This window comes from Emys orbicularis, chromosome 13 (genome assembly GCF_028017835.1).
Source record: "Emys orbicularis isolate rEmyOrb1 chromosome 13, rEmyOrb1.hap1, whole genome shotgun sequence".
In the NCBI taxonomy this organism is placed as follows: Eukaryota; Metazoa; Chordata; order Testudines; family Emydidae; genus Emys; species Emys orbicularis.
In genome coordinates, this window is record NC_088695.1 from 13,993,075 (window position 1) to 14,015,565 (window position 22,491).

The 22,491-nt window shown below is 45.0% G+C and overlaps 1 protein-coding gene across 1 annotated transcript; it reads left to right on the forward strand.

Annotated features, from left to right (window-relative positions):
* The first annotated feature begins 16,641 nt into the window (after positions 1-16,641).
* Positions 16,642-17,562, forward strand: LOC135887656 (olfactory receptor 14A16-like). Its single transcript, XM_065415378.1, has one exon. The coding sequence runs from the start codon at positions 16,642-16,644 to the stop codon at positions 17,560-17,562; it is 921 nt and encodes a 306-aa protein (XP_065271450.1).
* The last annotated feature ends 4,929 nt before the right edge of the window (positions 17,563-22,491 follow it).

Genomic DNA, 22,491 nt, shown 5'->3' on the forward strand with positions numbered 1-22,491 from the left:
ATAATCTTTGTAATGTTTGGTTTCAAAGTAGGAATGTATCTTTGTAATGATACCTTACAAGAGACCGTTCGCATGAAGTATATCCCAGTAACATTATATTCACACTCATTAGCATATTTTCATAAAATCATATAGAGTGCAATGTCACATGATGAATCACACTTTATTTTTTGTTTTGATTCCCTGACAAGAATTAAAAAAAAAAAAATCCACATTTGACATATTACCATGGATAATTTTAATGAAACCATATTTTTCAATGGCAAAATTTGGGACACGAAACATTTTAACAGCTCTATTAAACACACTTGTCCATTGTTGGTTTATAAATTCATTCAGCCACTAAGGCTCGCGATTTTCAAAGGAGTCGAAGGAGTTTGGCTAAAAACAGGGCAGGGCTGAGGCCCAAAGGGCATCCCCAGGGGTTTGCAGAAATAAATATGTATTTGTAGCACAGACATGTGACCTACAATAACTAAGAGCCCAGTAGTACCAGAACCTCAGCTGGCCTGTAATAGCCTACCTTAGGGTCTGATGGAATTCACGAAGGAAGGGATCACCATTGAAAGGGCTGGGAATGAATGGCTTGACCCCTTTCACTTTAACCATTGGGGACTACTTGACATAAGAAAAGACCCACCCCTTCCTTTGTCTAACTTTAATCAATGCCTCTGACTTTCTTTTCTAATCAGCCGCCATGGGACTGCCACTGAGACCTGTATTTCCCAGCAGCTTTTCCATTCTAATGGCCCTCGATGGGACACATTAAAATAACGAGTAACTTTGTTTCTGCCACTGGCCTATAATTCCTTGAGAGGTCAGTATAACAGGATACACCTGTGGGAAGTTAGATGCTCTTGTCAGGCAGAAGATGGAAGGTGAAGGTTTAGTCTGGGAGTTTCAGAGTCCTAAGGGTCTTAGGCACCACACTTGACTTGCAGTGCGAGTCAGAAGACTTTGGATCTAAGGGTATGTCTACACTACGAAATTAGGTCGAATTTATAGAAGCCGGTTTTACAGAAATCGGTTGTATACAGCCGATTGTGTGTGTCCCCACATAAAATGCTCTAAGTGCTCTAGTCGGCGGACCGCGTCCACAGTACCGAGGCTAGCGTCGACTTCCGGAGCATTGCACTATGGGTAGCTATCCCGCAGTTCCCACAGTCTCCGCCACCCATTGGAATTCTGGGTTGAGATCCCAATGCCTGAATGATGCAAAACAGTGTCGCGGGGGGTTCTGGGTGCATGTCGTCAGGCCCCTCCCCCTCCGTCACAGCAACGGCAGACAATAGATTTGCGCCTTTTTACCTGGGTTACCTGTGCAAGCAACATACCACGGCAAGCATGGAGCCCGCTCAGCTCAGCTCACCGTCACCATATGTCATCTGGGTGCCGGCAGACGTGGTACTGCATTGCTACACAGCAGCAGCAGCTAACTGCCTTTTGGCGGTAGACGGTGCAGCATGACTGATAGCATTCATCGGTGATCTGGGTGCTGGCAGCCGTAGGGCTGCATTGCACCAGCCCCTTGCCTTTTGGTAGAAGATGGTATATTACGACTGGTATCCGTCGTCATCGTACTGCAGTGGCTGTCAATCATGGGCACCTGGGCAGACATGCTCAGTCCTATCAAACTGTCTTGATGATGATGGCTATCAGTCGTAGTATGCTATTTTCTGCCAATCACCCAGTATTTTCTGCTAAGCACCCAGAAGAGGCCGAGGGCGATCTGGGTGCTGGCAGACGTGGGGCTGGCAGACGTGGGGCAGCATTGCACACAGCAGCAGCCCCTTGCCTTTTGGTAGAAGATGGTATATTACGACTAGTATCCATCATCGTCATATTACAGTGGCTGTCAATCATGGGCACCTGGGCAGACATGCTAAGTCCTGGCAAACTGTCTTGATGATGATGGCTATCAATCGTAGTATTCCATTTTCTGCCAAGCGCCCAGTATTTTCTGCTAAGCACCCAAAAGAGGCCGAGGGCGATCTGGGTGCTGGCAGATGTGGGGCTGGCAGACGTGGGGGTGCATTGCTACACAGCAGCAGCCTCTTGCCTTTTGGCAGTAGATGGTGTATTAAGATTGAAATCCGTCGTCGTCATATTGCGGTTCGATCAGACGCACCTGGGCAGACATGCTCAGTCCTATTGAACTGTCTTGACAAGGATGGCTATCAATCTTAGTACACTAACTGCCAAGCACCTAGTATTTTCTGCCAAGCACCCAGAAGATGCCGAGGGCTATCAGTCATGCTGCACCGTCGTCTGCCAGCTTAAGATGTAAAAAATAGATTTGTTCTGTATTCATTTGCTTCCCCCTCCCTCCGTGAAATCAACGGCCTGCTAAACCCAGGCTTTTGAGTTCAATCTTTGGAGGGGGCATTCTGTGTGACAGTTGTTTGTGTTTCTCCCTGATGCACAGCCACCTTTCTTGATTTTAATTCCCTGTACCTGTACGCCATGTCGTCACTCGTCCCTCCCTCCCTCCCTCCTTCCACTGATCCGTCAGATACTAGTTTCGCACCTTTTTTCAGACCAGACGCCATAGCTAGCACTGGGATCATGGAGCCCGCTCAGATCACCGCGGCAATTATGAGCACTATGAACACCACGCGCATTGTCCTGGAGTATATGCAGAGCCAGGACATGCCAAAGCAAAACCAGGACCAGCCGAGGAGGCGATTGCAGCGCGGCAACGAGAGTGATGAGGAAATTGACATGGACATAGACCTCTCACAAGGCACAGGCCCCAGCAATGTGGAAATCATGGTGTTACTGGGGCAGGTTCATGCCGTGGAACGCCGATTCTGGGCCCGGGAAACAAGCACAGACTGGTGGGACCGCATCGTGCTGCAGGTGTGGGACGATTCCCAGTGGCTGCAAAACTTTTGCATGCATAAGGGCACTTTCATGGAACTTTGTGACTTGCTTTCCCCTGCCCTGAAGCGCCAGAATACCATGATGAGAGCAGCCCTCACAGTTGAGAAGCGAGTGGCGATAGCCCTGTGGAAGCTTGCAACGCCAGACAGCTACCGGAGAGTCGGGAATCAATTTGGAGTGGGCAAATCTACTGTGGGGGCTGCTGTGATCCAAGTTGCCAGGGCAATGAAAGACCTGGTGATATCAAGGGTAGTGACTCTGGGAAACGTGCAGGCCATAGTGGATGGCTTTGCTGCAATTGGATTCCCATACTGTGGTGGGGCCATCGACGGAACCGATATACCTATCTTGGCACCGGAGCACCAAGCCACCGAGTACATAAACCGCAAGGGGTACTTTTCAATGGTGCTGCAAGCCCTGGTGGATCACAAGGGACATTTCACCAACATCAACGTGGGATGGCTGGGAAAGGTACATGATGCTCGCGTCTTCAGGCACTCTGCTCTGTTTCGAAAGCTGGAGGAAGGGACTTTCTTCCTGGACCAGAAAGTAACCGTTGGGGATGTTGAAATGCCTATTGTGATCCTTGGGGACCCAGCCTACCCCTTAATGCCATGGCTCATGAAGCCGTACACAGGCAGCCTGGACAGGAGTCAGGATCTGTTCAACTACAGGCTGAGCAAGTGCCGAATGGTGGTGGAATGTGCATTTGGACGTTTAAAAGCGCGCTGGCGCAACTTACTGACTCGCTCAGACCTCAGCGAAAAGAATATCCCCACTGTTATTGCTACTTGCTGTGCGCTCCACAATATCTGTGAGAGTAAGGGGGAGACATTTATGGCAGGGTGGGAGGTTGAGGCAAATCGCCTGGCCGCTGATTATGCGCAGCCAGACACCAGGGCGGTTAGAGGAGCACAGCAGGGCGCGGTGCGCATCAGAGAAGCTTTGAAAACTAGTTTTGTGACTGGGCAGGCTACGGTGTGAAACTTCTGTTTGTTTCTCCTTGATGAACCCTCCGCCCCCCCCCCACCCGGTTCAGTCTACTTCCCTGTAAACCAACCACCCCACCCTCCCCTCCCCCCTTCGAGCACCGCTTGCAGAGGCAATAAAGTCATTGTTACTTCACATTCATGCATTCTTTATTAATTCATCACACAACTAGGGGGATAATTGCAAAGGTAGACCAGGATGGGTGGGGGAGGAGGGAAGGAAAAGGACACACTGCAGTTTAAAACTTTAACTCTTATTGAAGGCCAGCCTTCTGATGCTAGGGCAATCATCTGGGGTGGAGTGACTGGGTGGCCGGAGGCTCCCCCACCGTGTTCTTGGGCGACTGGGTGAGGAGGCTATGGAACTTGGGGAGGAGGGCTGTTGGTTACACAGGGGCTGTAGCGGCGGTCTCTGCTCCTGCTGCCTTTCCTGCAGCTCAACCATACGCTGGAGCATATCAGTTTGATGCTCCAGCAGCCGGAGCATCGACTCTTGCCTTCTGTCTGCAAGCTGATGCCACCTATCATCTTCAGCCCGCCACTTGCTCTGTTCATCCCGCGATTCAGCCCGCCACCTCTCCTCTCGTTCATATTGTGCTTTTCTGTAGTCTGACATTGACTGCCTCCACGCATTCTGCTGTGCTCTGTCAGCGTGGGAGGACATCTGGAGCTCCGTGAACATATCGTCCCGCGTCCTCCGTTTTCTCCTTCTAATCTTCACTAGCCTCTGTGAAGGAGAAACATTTGCAGCTGGTGGAGGAGAAGGGAAAGGTGGTTAAAAAAGACACATTTTAGAGAACAATGGGTACACTCTTTCACGTTAAATTTTGCTGTTCACATTACACAGCACATGTGCTTTCGTTACAAGATCGCATTTTTCCTCTTATATTGAGGGCCTGCCGGTTTGGTGTGAGAGATCACTCACGCAGTGCCAGGCAACAGATTTCGGCATGCAGGCAGCCATGGTAAGACACAGTCTTTTGGCTTTTTTAACCTTCTTAACATGTAGCGCTCTCATTTCCCATACCAAGCACCCATTGGGTTGGCCATTTAAGATGGGTTTGCAATGTAAAAGGAGGGGCTGCGGTTTCCGGGTTAACATGCAGCACAAACCCAACTAACTCCCCTCCACCCCCCACCCAATTCTCTGGGATGATCACTTCACCCCTCTCCCACACCGCGTGGCTAACAGCGGGGAATATTTCTGTTCAGCAGAGCAGGAAGGGGCACCTCTGAATGTCCCCTTAATAAAATTGCCCCATTTCAACCAGGTGACCGTGAATGATATCACTCTCCTGAGGATAACAAAGAGCGATAAGGAATGGATGTTGTCTGCATGCCAGCAAACACCGGGACCATACGCTGCCATGCTTTGTTATGCAATGATTCCACACTACGTGCTACTGGCCTGGCGTGGTAAAGTGTCCTACCATGGCGGATGGGATAAGGCAGCCCTCCCCAGAAACCTTTTGCAAAGGCTTTGGGAGTACATGAAGGAGAGCTTTCTGGAGATGTCCCTGGAGGATTTCCGCTCCATCCCCATACACGTTAACAGACTTTTCCAGTAGCTGTACTGGCCGCGATTGCCATGGCAAATTAATCATTAATCATTAAACACGCTTGTTTTTAAACCATGTGTAGTATTTACAAAGGTACACTCACCAGAAGTCCCCTGTGTGCCCTCAGGTTCTGGGAGCACGCCTTGGGTGAGTTCGGGGGTTACTGGTTCCAGGTCCAGGATGATAAACATATCCTGGCTGTTGGAGAAACCGGTTTCTCTGCTTCCTTGCTGCTGTGAGCTATCTACATTATCTCCATCCTCATCTTCCTCGTACCCTGAACCCGCTTCCCTGTGTGTTTCTCCAGTGAGGGACTCATAGCACATGGTTGGGGTAGTGGTGGCTGCACCCCCTAGAATGGCATGCAGCTCCGCGTAGAAGCGGCATGTTTGCGGCTCTGCCCCGGACCTTCCGTTTGCTTCTCTGGCTTTGTGGTAGGCTTACCGTAGCTCTTTAATTTTCACGTGGCACTGCTGTGCGTCCCTGGCCTGTGTCCTTCATGGCCTTGGAGACCTTTTCTAATATTTTGCCATTTCGTTTACTGCTTCGGAGTTCAGCCAGCACTGATTCATCTCCCCATATGGCAAGCAGATCCCGTACCTCCCGTTCTGTCCATGCTGGAGCTCTTTTGCGATCCTGGGACTCCATCACGGTTACCTGTGCTGATGAGCTCTGCGTGGTCACCTGTGCTCTCCACGCTGAGCAAACAGGAAATGAAATTCAAACGTTCGCGGGGCTTTTCCTGTCTATCTGGTCAGTGCATCTGAGTTGAGAGTGCTGTCCAGAGCGGTCACAATGAAGCACTGTGGGATAGCTCCCGGAAGCCAATAGCTTTGAATTCCGTCCACACTACCCCAATTCCGACCCGCTAAGGCCGATTTTATCGCTAATCCCCTCCTCGGAGGTGGATTAAAGAAACCGATTTAAAGGGCCCTTTAAGTCGAAAGAAAGGGCTTCGTCGTGTGAACGTGTCCAGGCTTAATTCGATTTAACGCTGCTAAAGTCGACGTAAACTCGTAGTGTATACCAGGCCTCAATGGATTAAGCTAATTCAGATAAAGCACTCTTATTCTGGAATAAGAGCATCCATACAGGGAGTTAATCAGGAATAGCTATTCCAGAATAACTCCCCATCTAAGGGCACGTCTTCACTACCCGCCGGATCGGCGGGTAACAATCGGTCTATCGGGGATCGACTTATCGCGTCTAGTGAATACGTGATAAAATCGATCCCCGATGGCTCTGCCGTCGACTCCGGAAATCCACTGCGGCAAGAGGCGGTAGCGGAGTCGACGGCGGCGCGGCAGCGGTCGACTTGCCGCCGTCCTCACAGCCAGGTAAGTCGACCTAAAATACGCCACTTCAGCTACGCTATTCACGTAGCTGAAGTTGTGTATCTTAGGTCGACCCCCCGCTGTAGTGTAGACCTAGCCTAAGGGTATGTCTATACTACCCTCCAGTTTGGCGGGTAGTGTTTGCTGTATCGGGGATCAATTTATCGCGTCTTGTCTAGACGTGATAAATCGATCCCCGAACACTCTCCCCGTCGACTCCGGAACTCCAGCTCCGCAAGAGGAGTAAGCGGAGTCAACTGGGGAGCTGCCGTGCTTGACTTGCCGCTGTGAGGACGGCCAGGTAAGTCGAACTAAGATACTTCGACTTCAGCTACATGAATAGCATAGCGAAAGTTGTGTATCTGAGTTCGAACCCCCACACCAGTGTAGCCCAGGCCTAAGCAAGGTCTTATTCCCTGCAGCCCATTTTTGAAAGGCCCTGGTTTAGGGCTTATTGCAATGTAAATTTTACTTATTTCTTTGAAGTTCTGAAAATTGATACTTAAAACTTCTTCTGCCAGCTAAGGAAGTTGAATTTCACTCTCTCTCTCTGTGCCAAGTTCTAGTCTAATTTATACCACTGAATAACTGTGGAGTAAGTCCATTGTAGTCAATGGAGGTTCTCTAGTTTTAACCGAATGCAAGTGAGTGGTGTCTCTGACTTGAACTCTGTGTAATTAGTTCTTTATCTCTTTTCTTGCTTGTGTGTATTATACCTTATTATTTTTCATATTTAGTACTAAATTCATCCCCAGTGTCTCTTTTTTAGCTACACTGGATAAATATCAGGATGAATTTGTTCCATTTAGGCTCTGATGCAGCATAATATTTAATTTAAATGGTATTATTATTAATATTGGTAACACCAGTTATGGATCAGAAATCTATTGCACCAAGTTCTGTACAAACACAAAACAAAAAGATGGTCCCTGCTTCAAACAGCTTAGAGTCTAATTAAAAGGTTTGCGACAGCAGGTGGAGACAGACAGACATGGTAGGACAAGGAAGCAATGAGACAATGCTGGTCAGCATGATGGGCAGTTTTTCCAGCACACCTGCTCCCTGACTGCGGGTGAGTATTTTGTAGGTATCATGGCAAAGGGGAGTTTTAAAGAGGGATTTGAAAGAGGTAACTCTGTGGATGTTTACACATGGCTCTTCCCAAACAATAGGGGCAAACTGGAAGAAAGCAGGAAGGTGCATTACTCAAAAGCTTAAAGGAGGGTTTGTGTTTAAGCACTTTGCTGAACTAGGGCTGACATTTATTCCTTTAAAAAAGCAACTTTAGATACTACTTTTCAAAATAAAATGCAAATAGGACTCCTGACCATAGACAATACTGTCTTATACATTGGCTTGGCAGTATTTAATTTTTATATATATAATTTTGACTGATAATATTGATGTTTATAACTAAGCATTTTTTTTATTTTTATCAGTTTAAATGGTCACAGTTGCAGAAAATTACGGAAGGGTCAGACAATAGTTATTTAATGACAGTACATGTTGAGATTCAAAAAGTTTAACTTGAGAACTGTGAAAGCACAAAGTTTGAACATGACGTGAAGATATACAACATCAATATCCTTAAATCAAACACTCGTCAGTTCTCAAGCAGCATTTTTCTTACTTTGTCTAGCTGGAAATGTTGATTGTTGAAGGAAATATTTTTTCATTGGTTTGTGTGTGCATGGTGAAATCAACATTTGCCAATATTTACTGATAAAATCGAATCCTTCCAAGACTGCTTATAGAGGTAGCAATGGAAAGAGCATTGCATAGGCAAGACAAGGCCATAACAATGAACTATTAGTTTAGTTTTCCTAAAAGATTGAGTCAGCGGTCTGCATTGTGTATACTTCTCATTCAAATGTTGCACGTGAATAAGCAAAAATAACCAGAGTGTTTTTATTTTTTTTTAAATCTTGAAGTCCTTGAGCTATACTGTCCTCTCTATTATACCAGTTTTATGCCACCATAACTCCACTGATTTCAGTAGTGTTACACCACTGCAAACATGGTACAATGGGATGGACAGTTTTTACTCTGTCTTTAGTCAGGCATAACTCACAGTGGAGGAAATTCTGATCTCGGGGATGAAGCCAAAATAACTCCAATGACTTCAGCTTTACTCTGGTGCTATTGAGATCCCAGTCTGGTTCAAACAGAGTCTTGCTTCATTAAACACTTATAAGTATCTCAAAATTTGGCTTCTAAATAGGCTTGTTCAGCAATTTATAACTATAGATGAATACATCAGCTGCAGATATTCCAAACCCAATTGTCTTCTCTCACGTACCTTGGAGAAAGGCAAAAATGCTACCCAGAAATAAGGACCTGGAGACAATACATGGTGTGAATATTCCTCTCATTCACAACATGCATCTGACCCCAAAGCATCTCAAAGGTGGTAAGAAAAATAAGCCACCACACTGCTTTGGCCTCAGTCTAGGAGAAGCAGACCCTGTGCAGATTTTGCAGAGCTGCCACTTTTCCACCAAAGATAGGTAATAATAATATTGGGTGTGTTCCGAGGGCAATATAAATAAATACTCTCATGTAGGAGAAATGACAGCAGCCCTACACATTCCTGAAATGTCACAGTGATGGATAAAGTTCAGACAGAAGGTTCAAGACAGAGGGGCAACAGATTATGTACGGGAATAAAGAGATAGAGCATGCAAGTGCCTCAGCACCAAGAAGCCAGCAGATTTCCGATGGGTTCCCATGTTTCCATTTCAGTGATCAGAAGCTGGTTGTGGGATGGGTTTGTAGACACCCCGTCCACTCTGTGCATTGCCAATTCTCAGCCCATATTCCCAAGTGTGGGAACTGATGCCTTGGCCCAGAAAGTGTTTTGTTCTCATTGCCAAACTCAGATCTGGTTCATTGTTTTGTAATATCACTATACACAGTATACCATCTAAACTGGGACATAAAGGTGTTGTCTTTGTGTGTGAGAGCCAGTGAGTGTGTGTCTATGATTGTTTTTGTGCTGGGGGAAAGAGTGTGTTTGGTGCATTTAGGCTGGTGTGTTAGAGTGAGTGTTTGCATGTTGGATAGTGTACGTGTGCCTGCTTGTGTGAAGAGTGACTGAGCATCACGGTGTGTGTGTGCATCAGTCTATGGAAGATACTGCATGGATGTTTGTGTGAGTGTTTGCCTGTGTGTTTAAATAGCAACAATTGAACACAATAAAAGTTATCTTCCTCCTTCCTTATTGCTCTTAATCTAACAAATCAAATTCCCCATGATATGCGGGAGGCAAAATCCAAATAGAGCTGGGCGAATAATAGATTTTTCATTTCACTGGCAATTTTGAAAAAAAATGGAAAAAAATAATTGTTAGTCAAACTGAAAATGGTATTTTTTTACAAATTTCAGGTGAATCAAAAAGTCAAAAACAATTTTCTATCAGGTTTCATTTTGACAAAATCTAAACATTTTGTTTCAATGTTGACCATGTTTAAAGTAAAATTAAGGAAAATTTTTAAAAGAAAAGTTGTTTTGTACTGGAAAATCAAAATGTTTCATTCCAAAAAGGTCAATTGTTTTACACTTGAACTGACAATGTCACTTTGTTAACCTCTGACCAGTACAAATTTTGTGGTCCATTTTAAGAATGGGCTTAATTTTTCTCTCACACTGATATAAATCCTGATTATTTCAATTGAATCTACTTTTGTGTCAGTGGATTTACTGCAAACTTATATCAGTCTAAACGAGAGCTTTTCTCTGGCAGCTTGGTCAACATGCCCAGTTTTTTTAACTGTTTATTTAGGATGCTTTAACAAGTTTATAAATCCTTGCCATGTAAATATCAGAAACAAAACAATCATTACAACAGTGAACTTTGGTTTAGAGAGACATCATACGGGAATATAGTCACCAGATCTTTCTGTTTAACAGGGTGTTAGCATAGCACAGAGTGAGGATCATTACAACTCCTATGTCATTTCTGGTGATTTTATTAAAGTGAGTGAAATCTCTGTATTCACATATTAACAGACCAGTTATGTCTATCAAATGTTAATATGCAAAGCAATTGGACAGGTGTGCTGGGATTTTTTTTTGCAGGTGAATATACTTTGAGCACTGAATAAGAGATAACCAAATATCTAAGTATCTATCTATCCTCTGTCTATTTTGCTGAACACATAATTGTCGTATTAATTTTTCCATAACCAACCTCCCATATTCTTTTTAATCATTCCTCCATGGTTGAACTATATTTCTTTTCCCATTGAGAGGTTATTAATAGCTGAGCAGTTACTAGCAGATCAGAGGTTAATTTTTCATTTCCTTTTGTGTGACCATTTCCACCAGGAAGGCCCAGGAGGATCACCAGAAGGTTATTAGATAATAAATATCCAACCAGTGGGTCATTTTGTTACAGATTGCTTCCAATACTCTCTAATGACTAGACATGTCCAATGCATCAAATCTCCTCTTTCTTGTATTGTGCTACAGACTGAAGTTCCTGGTCCTCTTTTTCAGATCAAACCCCATTCCTCTGCATGCCTGTTTTTTTAACTGTTCCTCATAGGTCAGGTTATCTAAAACTTTGATTATTTTTGTTGGTCTCCTATGAATTCTCTCCAGTCTGTCCAAATCTTTCTTAAAGTATGGCACCCAGAACCAGACAGAGTACTCAAGCTGAGGCCTCACCAGTGCCAAGTAGAGTGAGACAATTACCTCCCGTGTCTTACATACATCACTCTTTTTCATACACCCCAAATGATATTAACTTTTTTCGCAACTACATCACATTGTTGACTCATATTCAATTTGTGATCCACTCTAGCCCCAGGATTCATTTCAGCAATGCCACCACCTAGCCAGTGATTCCCCATTTTGTAGTTGTACATTTGATTTTTCCTTGGTAAGAGAAGAACTTTGCACTTGTCTTTATTGAATTTCCTCTTGTTGATTTTAGACCAATTCTCCAATTTGTCAAGGTCATTTTGAATTCTGATCCTGTCCTCCAAAGTGTTTGCACCCCTCCCAGCTTGGTGTCATCTGCAAGTTTTATAAGCATATTCTCTCCTCCGTTATCCAAGTCGTTATTGAATAATGGCCTTTAAAATGACACCAGAAAAGAGATGCAGATTTTGATCATAAAACTATGGATGGATTTTCACATAGGGGACTGGGATGCCCAATTCCCATTAAAACTAATTGGAATTTTAGTGGCCAAATATCTATAGGTGACCTTGAAAATCCCATCATTGGTCATGTTGGCCCCTCCATGAACACAAATAGGCAACACCTCAGAGTAATACAACTCTACCTCTCTCTTGGCAATGTAGGCAAATTCAGCTAAAATCTCAGGGAATTAATTTTAATAGATCAGGTCAAAAGACAGGGGAGACAATCACAATCATCTTACACCCTTTAAAAAAATAAAATTTTCTTTAAAAAATTCATAGAAATTTAGAATTTCTTTTTCAAATCTACCATTTTGTGAGGCTTTTGGAGAAAATTTGTTCTCATTTTTGCTGGAGTTCATATTAGATTAATAGATTCCAAGGCCAGAAGGGACCATGGTGACTATCTATTCTGACCTCCTGTATAACCCAGCCCAGAGAACATCCCCAAAATAATACCTAGAGCAGATCCTTTAGTAAAATATCCAATCTTGTTTTGAAAGTTGTCAGTGATGGAATCTACAAAATAAGTAATTAATAATAAACTAAGCGAGATATTCCAAGAGGATTAATGGAGCTGGGCAGTCCTCTCCTATAGAAAGTGAATGGGATTTAGACACACAAATCCAGTTGGTTCCTTTGAACACTGCAGCCTATCTGGATAATGAGAGCATGCAGTTACTTTGTAGCAGATAAAACTCTATGAGGGGTAGAAACTCACCTTCCTCATGCCATAGAGTATTCACTAGCTGCTGCTGATGAGAGTCCGCCATGGACAGGTTATTCTAGTATTGTCCTCTATAGGGCCTCTTAGACTTTCCTCTGAATCAGGTGGTACTGGCCACTGTCAGGGACAGAATACTGGACTGGATGATCCAAAGGTCTGACTCAGTTAGACAGTTCCTATGATCTATAACAAACAGATGTTGTCAAATAAAATTGCAATGAATGTTGCACCCACATGAACTCATATGCATTTAATTTAGTTTAATTACTCATTATTAAAGCTGGTCAAAAAGGAAAATTATATTTTTGTGGGAAATGTCAATTTTTTTTTGTTTTCATAGAAACATTGCATAATATTGCTTTTTGGTTGGGGGATGGGCAAAACAATGAAACCGAAGACTGAAAAGCGTTTGGTTACTTCTCTAGTAAAACAGCAAGTTTATGGTAAATATTTTCTAGTTTTGGAAAAAAGATTTCTGATATTGAAAACTTTCCCCCAAAAAACCTGAAAAAAATATACAAAAACGTTTTCCATCTCCAGGTTTTCAGAAAAACAAAACCAAAACCAACTTCCCCTCACTGAAAAAACAAAAACCCGTAGAAAAATGAGTTCAAAATGAGTTTTTTCCATGCTAAAATATTTTCAATGACAACCAATTTTTCTTCAAAAAGTTGTTTTGCCAGGAAGATTTTTTGAGCATCTCCACTCATTATGAATTATCCTCCTATTTATAACTAGAATCCCAATTGGATGGATGACAAACTGAGGAATGGAGTGGTGAAGAGACGGAACAAAGCCAGAGGAATAGTTGGGATCAGATCTCAGGACACCTTGGACCTTAGCTTTTAAATAATAATTAATTAATTAGCTGATCGTTGCATCTGATATGAGAGGTCCATTTTATTAGGTAAGACACAGTCTCCACCCCAAGGAGCTTACAGTAGAAAAGACCGGCAAAGGGTGGGAGGGGAAAGACAGCCCTAGGGAATGACTTTCCCAAGGTAACACAGCAGGTCAGCGGCAGGGCTAGGAATTGATGTCAGATCTCTGGAGTACAGTCCTGTGTGCCCTTAGTGTTCGCCTCACAATCTTTGCTTTAGACCCTGCTGCCTCGTTGTAATTGTGATTATTTTAGTTTCTGAAAACTCTTCAGGGAAGTAGAAGGCAAGATAAAATATTGTTGGCTCTGGACTGTTGAGGGCTCCAGGGAGTGAGTCCCTCAAGCCCGTAGAAAAAAGACATGGATAAATCACCTCCCCTCAGCACCAAAGTTTTTGACACACAGCTCATCTGCAGACAGCACAGATCTCAGTGTATTTCCAGCAGCTCAGCCTCAGTGTGGTGGGGGAACGCCCTCATAATACAGGGACAGGGGCATTAGATAGAGAGATTGATTGATAGAGGGGTGTGTATGGGGCTAGAGAGAGAGGGGTAACCAATTGCAGTCTGTAGCTGGAGGAGAAAAGACATCACAGAGACCAGCATCGTCAGTTTGCTCTTGCAATGAAATATATTTGGGGTTGACAGAGAGGCTCTTTAAGGATGAAATTGTAAGTAACATTACATTTTTTTTTCATACTTTCACTCTTAGCTCAATTTGGGCATGGGAAACTGAGGCAGTCCAAAGCAGTTATCTTAGGAAAGAGGGGGCAGAATATTCGTGCCTCAGTTTCCTTCTATTGGGAGTGGGGGAATTGATCAAATTGACACACATATTTTTTAGAATGTATTGAAGAGTTTACATTAAAGTTGTCCAAAAATTGTGACAAACACTATCAGCTCGTTGTTACTTTTCTCTCTGTATACATTAGTTTGTTGTTACTGCTGTCTGTCTGTTTTTACTTTTCTCTATTAGTTTGTTTTTACTTCTCTATCTACCTGTTAGTTTGTGTTAGTTCTGTGTTTCTCTCTGACTCTCTGAATCTTGTATCTCTCTATTAGTTTGTTGTTAGATCTATCTATCTATCTATCTATCAGTTTGTGTCTAGTTCTCAGTTTTTTGTTTCTTCTCTCTATTAAATTGCTGAAAGGGTACTTGTGGGACAGGCACTCCTCATAAGTTGAAGCAGAGTGGTTAGGGCACTTGGCTGGCCTGTGACAGACTCAGGTTCAATCTCTCCCTCTGACTGATGATGAGAAGAGATTTGAATTTCCAACATACAGGAGAGTGCCTGAGCAGCTAGGCTATGGGCTGTTCTGAAATGAGACTGTCTCAGTCTCTCCTGTTGAAGCTGCTCCACTTTGTATCAAGAATTAAATAGTCATGGGAGCAGGGACTTGAACTTGGCTCTTCCAGACACCAGGTGAGTGCCCCAAGTACCACGCTGGAGAATCACTCATGCCCCTACCCTGGCCCAATGACTCTCCATTGTCACTCGCAACAGTCGTTCCTGATGGCAATGGAGAGTCACTGGGACAGAAGCTGAGATGCAGTCTGATGTAGTCGTTAGAGGAGGGGACTGGCAGTCATGACACCTCATTTGTGTTCCCAGCTCTGGGTGGGAGTTGAGTCCAGTGTGTAGAGCAGGGGTTGGCAACCTAGAGCACGCGTGCCAAAGGTGGAATGCGAGATGATTTTTGGTGGCCCGCGGCACCGGCTGAGCCACTCAGCCCGCCCCCGCTCTGGGGTTCCCGCTGCCAGCTCCTGTCAGTCGGGGTCCCACCGCCAGTGCAACTCAGCACCTGCTGCCGGCCTGGGAGAAGGAACCATAGGCTGGCAGCGGGCTGAGACCCCGGCTGGCAGGAGCCGGCGGCCGAAACCCCAGATCTGGGGTGGGCTGAGCCGCTCAGCCCGCGGCGACTCTGGGGTTCCCGTTGCTAGCCCCTTGTCAGCCGGGGTCCAGCCACCCACTGCTGGCCTGGGGGATGGAACCCCAGGCTGGCAGCGGGCTGAGACCCCAGCTGGCAGGAGCCAGCGGCGGAAACCCTAGAGCAGCAGGGGTGCTGAGCGCTCAGTCAATGCTCTGGGGTTCCGGCTGCTGGCCCCTTGCCAGCCGGGGTCCCGCTGCCGGGGCAGCTCAGCACCTACTGCCGGCTGGCAGGAGCGAGTGGCTGAAACCCCAGATCTGGCTGCTGGCCCCTGGAGAATCACTCTCACGCACCTACCCTGGCCCAATGACTCTCCATTGTCACTCGCAACAGTTGTTCCTGATGGCAATGGAGAGTCACTGGGACAGAAGCTGAGATGCAGTCTGATGTAGTCGTTAGAGGAGGGGACTGGCAGTCATGACACCTCATTTGTGTTCCCAGCTCTGGGAGGGAGTTGAGTCCAGTGTGCAGAGCCAGAACTCCTGGCCTGTATTTCCAGCTCTGGGAGGGGTGTTGGATTTAGTGGGTTAGAGCAGGGGGCGAACTGGGAGTCAGGACTCCTGGGTTCTCTTCCAAGCTCTGGGAGGGTGTTTAGTTGAGTGGTTAGAGAAGCAGGAAGGGAGCCGTATTCAGGACTCGAGTTTACTGTGTATTTATGGCCGGGTTTGGTCACCTCCAGGCGAAAAGCTGCTCCCGTTTAGAGCAGTATAAATGGGGAGTAATTCCATGGCATGCAGTGAAATTACCCCACATTCGCAGCATGTCCCTGACAGCAGAATCTGGCCAGACAGACCCCCAATTCCACTCGGAAAACTGAGGATAGTAACATTTATACACCGTTATCCAGAGTTCACCCACCTCTGGGTAACAGAGGTATACAAATTTCTCAAAAGCAATTGTTCCAATTTCTCCACTTCATCACCCTGGTGTAAATTATGAGTAACCGCTGTGGAGTCCATTGAGCTGATTCTATTTTCTCTCATCCCAATGTAAAACAGGAGTAACTCGATTGGAGTCAGTGGGGCTGTTTTCTCCATCCTCATTCCCATATTACACCAATCTTCACAAGCTAAGGGTCTGACTCAAGGAAATTAAGGTGGTTTTCACAAACGGAGAGTTATTTTAATGATCTAATGCTGTCCCTTGCTCTTGTCCCTCTCTCTGCAACCATCACACGATCTCCTGAGAAAGAAAATGTCCAACCGGACCACCGTGACCGAGTTCCTTCTCCTCGGATTCTCTGATGTTCAGGAGCTGCAGATTTTGCACTGTGTGGTGTTTCTTGTGATTTACCTAGTAGCCCTGGTGGGGAATCTTCTTATCTTCATGGCCATAGCATTTGACCACCACCTTCACACCCCCATGTACTTCTTCCTGATGAATCTGTCCGTCCTAGACCTTGGCTCCATCTCTGTCACCGTTCCCAAATCCATGGCAAACTCCCTCATGAACACCAAGTCCATTTCCTATGCTGGATGTGTTGCCCAAGTCTTTTTCCTCTTCTTCTTGCTGGGAGCAGATTTTTCCCTTCTCACCATCATGGCGTACGACCGATATGTCGCCATCTGCCAACCACTGCACTATGAGAGAATGATGAACAGCAAAGCGTGTGTCCAAATGGCAGCTAGTGCCTGGATCAGTGGGATTCTCTACTCTGTACTACACACCGGGAACACATTTGCATTGACCTTCTGTGGAGGCAACATGGTGGATCAGTTCTTCTGTGAGATCCCCCAGCTACTCAAGCTCTCCTGCTCTGACTCTTATCTGAGTGAAGTTGGGGTTCTTGCCTTTAGTATGTGTTTAGTCTTAGGTTGCTTTGTTTTTATCATTGTGTCATATGTTCAGATCTTCAAATCAGTGCTCAGAATCCCCTCTGAGCAGGGCCGGCATAAAGCCTTCTCCACCTGCCTTCCTCACCTCACTGTGGTCTCCTTGGTTGTTTTCACTGGGGCCTTTGCCTACCTGAAACCCACCTCCAGCTCCCCATCTGCTCTGGATCTTGTGGTGGCAGTTCTCTATTCCGTATTGCCACAAATCATGAATCCAATTGTCTACAGCCTGAGGAACAAGGAGATGAAAGCTGCCCTGAGAAGACTGACTGGGTGTAGGTAATTCACCAAGAATTAATTTTTATGTCTTTATCTAATTAAAGTTTGCTCACATAGTATCTGTTCATTAATGTCAGTTATTTCCATGACCACAGTTTGAACACAAACAGGTCTGATTCTGATCTCAGTTGGACCAATGCAAATCCAGATTAACTCCGTTGATGTCACTGCCGCTGCAGTGATTTACACCAGGAGAAAATCTGGTCCAGTTGTGGAGTTAAATGGGTGTAAATTGTGTGCACAAGAGGAATCAGACTTTCATTCTGTGCCAAAATAATATCCGTTACACTGCTTGGCCACATGCACCCATTCCATGGCCACTGAAAACAATGATGGGAGTTGTCTTGCTTGTGTGCATAAATCAGGAGTGGCTTTGTTGGAACCAAAGGAGTCAGGCTGGTGTAAGACTGGGGTAGGTGAGAAGAGATTTCGGGTAGATCTGCAACACATCAGTGTAGTTCCATTGCCTCTGGTGGCGCTAAAGCAATTTTCAGCATCTGTGCATCTGACCTACTGCCTCCAATGGAGCTGTATATCCATTGCCACCAGCTGGGGACTGGGCCCATTGTCTTATAAACCACCATTTGTGGCCTAACCCCTAGAGGGGGACAAGGAGCCAGACTGTGTTAGCCTGGCTCAGGTGTACATTTGGGCTTGTGAGAGATGGAGAGACTGGCTAGAAATTACAGGTGGTTTCTAACCGCCAGCGGGGCGATGTTCTGGAGCAGCCTCCTAATAGGAGTTGTGGGAGGCAAACGACTAAATTAGTTTGAAGAGCGAGATGGACACATAGCTGAGTGGGATTGTATGATGGGGCTGCTTGTGATGGTGGGGGGCCGGGCTCAACAGCCCTGGGGCTCATTTGCTGCATATGTCTTATGGTCCTAAAAGCTTCAGGGTTTCATCTGGCCACTGGCAGGAGTCAGGAAGGGATTCCTCTCCCCCCACCCCAGTGTATTCTGGGAGGTTTTTTTTTAAATCTCTGAAACATTGGGGCGGCCCTAGCTGCAGATGGGCCATTGGTTGGGATGTGCCAGGGCTCTGACATGGCACTGAGCCATTCTCTCTCACTCGGGAGCTTGGCTGGCTTGGTCTTGGCCATATGCTCTAACTGATTGCCATGTGGGGGTCAGGAAGGAATTTCCCCCCCGGTCAGATTGGCAGGGACCTTGGGGGGAGTGGGCGTAAAGGGTTCACATTCTTCTGCAGCGTGTGGTGTGAGTCACTTGCCAGGATTTTCTGAGTGTATCTCAATCTGTCACCATTGTACTTGAGCACCTCACGATTCTTAAAGCATTTAACCTCACCACACTCCTGCAAAGTAGGGAAACTATGTTAACCTATTTCAGAGACGGGGAACCGAAGCAGGGAGGCTGGGATATTCAAAGGATCCGGGGGGGCTCAGACATCAAACTCCCAGTGAAGTTCTATGGGAATTGGGCACCTATCTTCCTCTCTCTTGAAAATCCTGAGGGTAAATGGGCCAGTTCCCCAGCTGGCAGAAGTGGTTGCATCTTACTACACGGCTTCCATCAGTTGGGGCTTTGGCACCGAGAATCGCTAGTCAAAATTATTCTAAGAATGATTTCAACTAATGAGGATAAAATATACACATTATATACTAATTATAAATAGAGGTTGCAAAGATTTTTTTCTAAACTGGCTTTTTTATTGGTAATAGATAAATAACATCTTCTAAAAAATCCCTTAGCATATTTTCCAGATCTTAAATTTCAAGAAAAATAAAAGAACAAATAACTTTCCTAAATAGATTTTGATTTTGTTTTTTTCAGACTTACTCCTTTTTTCTCCATAAGAAAAAAAATTAGATAAAAAGAAAAAATGTTTATGAAATTTTACTACAAGAGAAAAAAAAGTTCTTTTCAAAAATTTGAAAATAGAAATATTTTTGTAAATATTAAAAAATATTGTGATTCTTTTTTCTTTCCCAACAAGTTCTATATTTCCAAAGTTTAAGTACTAATGAGGCTCTTCTACACTGACAAATATTTCAATTAAAATGGATACGTCTTCCTGAACAGATCTATACTCCCTGTGTATCAGAATTGGATTTTCAGATCCAAAAATAAACTATAACTCTCTATAGTCCTGTAAGATCTCCTGAACCAACACTACATTGACAGAAGAGTGAAAAGCTAGTTCTGACAGTATTTTTTTTAATAATATTCTCAATGAATTTCAGATCAGTTACACCTATATATAATGAATGAAGTCAACAGGAATATAAAAAATAAAAGGAATGGTATTCAACAGAGGTGAGTGGGGACAGAGAGTGAAGGGGAGGGGCTGCACTGGGGTCAGCGAGGGCAGGATATGAAGGGTACATGACTGCACAGGGGTCACTGAAGGCAGAGTCTGAAAGGCACGTGGTTGTAGAGGGGTCACTGAGGGCAGAGGTTGAAGGGTAAGAGGATGCCCAGTGTTTAAAATGGGCAGAGAGCTATAAGGATGCCTCACTCTCTTTCCCTTGCCCAATGACTATCCAGTGTCATCATGAAAGACTGAGAATTGCCACTATGAATTGCAATATATAGTCTTTGGCCTGGGTGATAGTGAGTATTGCTCTACTGCGTGTCTGCCAGGGGGTCACCTGAGATGTTGGACACCCAAGCTCAAGTTCCTTCTCTATTGACTGTTTAATTATTTATTTAAAAGTTGAACATCTTCAAGAGGAGAGACTGAGAAGAACTCAACCCAGACTATCCCATAGTCCAATGTCAGGGATGTTTTCCTGTAATGGGGGAGACCAACATTCAATTTCTTTATCCTCATCAGATGGCAGCTGAGGGGAATGAATCCAGGTTTCTTACATCTTTGGTGAATGCCCTGACCAATGGGTAAGGCTCATGAGGGAGCACCCTACCACTACCATCATGGAGTTCGCCTTCTGTGGCTTTGGGAATCTTTACTTGGCTTTTTGCAAACTGCCTGAAAGTCTAAACAATTTTTTTCAGGATGATACAGAATGAAACACTTAGCCTTGACATTACCAATGTATTGGCTCATTTCAAGGTCAAAATGTCTTTGACTTTTTAATCTCTAAAAATTGTTTTAAAAAATGTTATTTTCAATTTGACCTGAAACTAAACATTAGTTTCAATTTTTTTTAAATAGCCATTGAACCAGAAAATGTCCATTATTCAGCCAATTCTACCCATAATGACTTGGCCAGTCAGAACCTAACAGATTAGATCTCTATTCTATTCAATTCTATTCTATTCTATTCTATTCTATTCTAAGCACTAAAAAAGATCCCATCCCTGTTGTTGCTGAAGTGCCTGATAAAATTAGGAAGAAGGATGTTCTAAATGAGATGTTATACGTCATTGATACATTAAGTTCCCAGGTGCCTGCTGAGTGTCAGTGTTGAAGTTTCAGGTCTCTGATTGTATATTGGCTGTTGACTCCTAAAGCAAACCAACTTTGATCTTTTAATCATATCTCACCAAAAAGTTGAAGTCTTTCAGTAGAGTTCTTGGACAATATATGTCAAAGGGGCGCATGAGGGATCCAAAAATACAGTTATCCCCTGTTTTAATCATTGTGTTTGCTCCCCACCTAGAATTGACATGGAACAAAGAAGCCCTGAATATTTCTCTCCTGCTCTAACTCCTGGCTTAGCTCTTCCATCTCAGTGCCAGAACCAAAATCCAGCAGTCATGGGATTTCATCTGCTTTGGAGATGAGTCAAATGTCCACATCTTCCTCTCTTTCCCAAATAGTCTCCTTGTGCCATCTCAGCACAGGAAGGAATTTTCAAAGCCTCTAATGTTTGCATGGCTAGAATAAACACAAAGAGACTGAAACACTCTATGAAGTTTTTAAGACTCCTATTGCGAAAGAATCCCCAAATCTCCAAAGCAGCAACTATCTTGATCAGGGGTGGGCAAACTAGGCCCCCCACCCTCCGTTTTTATCCGGTCGGCGACGGGGGACGGAGGTCTGGCCTCACTCCGCCGGGGAAGGTGTGCCGGTGGTCTGGCCGCGCTCTGCCCGGCGCTCCGGCCATGAGTCTGGGGTCGACGTTCTGGCCGCGCTCCTTCAGGCGCTCCGGCCTGGGGAGCGGGGTCGGGATCTGGCTGCTCTCTGGCGGGCGCTGGAAAGGGGGAGCGGGTTCCGGGGGTTTTGCTGCCCTCCGCCCGGGGCTCTGGCCATGGGAGCGGGTCTGGGGGGTCTGGCTGTGCTCCGGCCAGCGCTCCATGGCTCCATGGCTCATTGCATTAGGGCCAACATTTCCAGAAGTGACCAGAGATTTGGGGTATCTCCATTTTTTGGCACCCAACTTGAGACAAGCTTAGTGTTAGCAGTTCATAATGTGGGCTCAGATCCCTTCCTCTCTTATGGAAAAAAAAACCTTGGGAAATGACACAGGCACAAGAGTTTTCTCCAGAGCTTTTTGCCCGGAAGACAGGCTTCCCCAATCTCCATCCTTGTCCCCATGGGAGGATAGGTGGTTTGGCCTCTGAACTCAGGAGCTTTGCTGAAAGCGCATCCGTGAATAGATTCAGGCTGCCTCAAGTTGAGCACCCAAAACTAACAATGTCTTTGGAAACTTCATGCTCAAATTCCTGGGAAGACCCTTATATACAGACACCAAGACTCAGGAGCGAAGTATATAAATACTGAACTTTATTGACTGCATTTGTGGCCCCACAACAGTGTCTAGACTCCTTGACTGAGACTTTCACTATTGCCCTAGGGATTCCAGTCCACAGTTCCCATGAATTTTAAAGGGGCTTCGGTAATCCAATCCAATAGGTGGCTTGAAAAACCTTAGCCCACCCAAAGTTAAAATATGTCCTGATTTTACCAGGATAGTCCCAGTTTCTCATACATTGTCCCAGTATCATCCCAGTTTGTCTTCTGATGTCCCAGTGTCTTTTTTTCTTTTTTTTAAGGACAGCAGAAACAC

What these genes read in the sequence shown, in the direction of transcription:
- LOC135887656 (XM_065415378.1), top strand. Translation starts at nt 16,642, where the DNA reads ATGTCCAACCGGACCACCGTGACCGAGTTCCTTCTCCTCGGATTCTCT.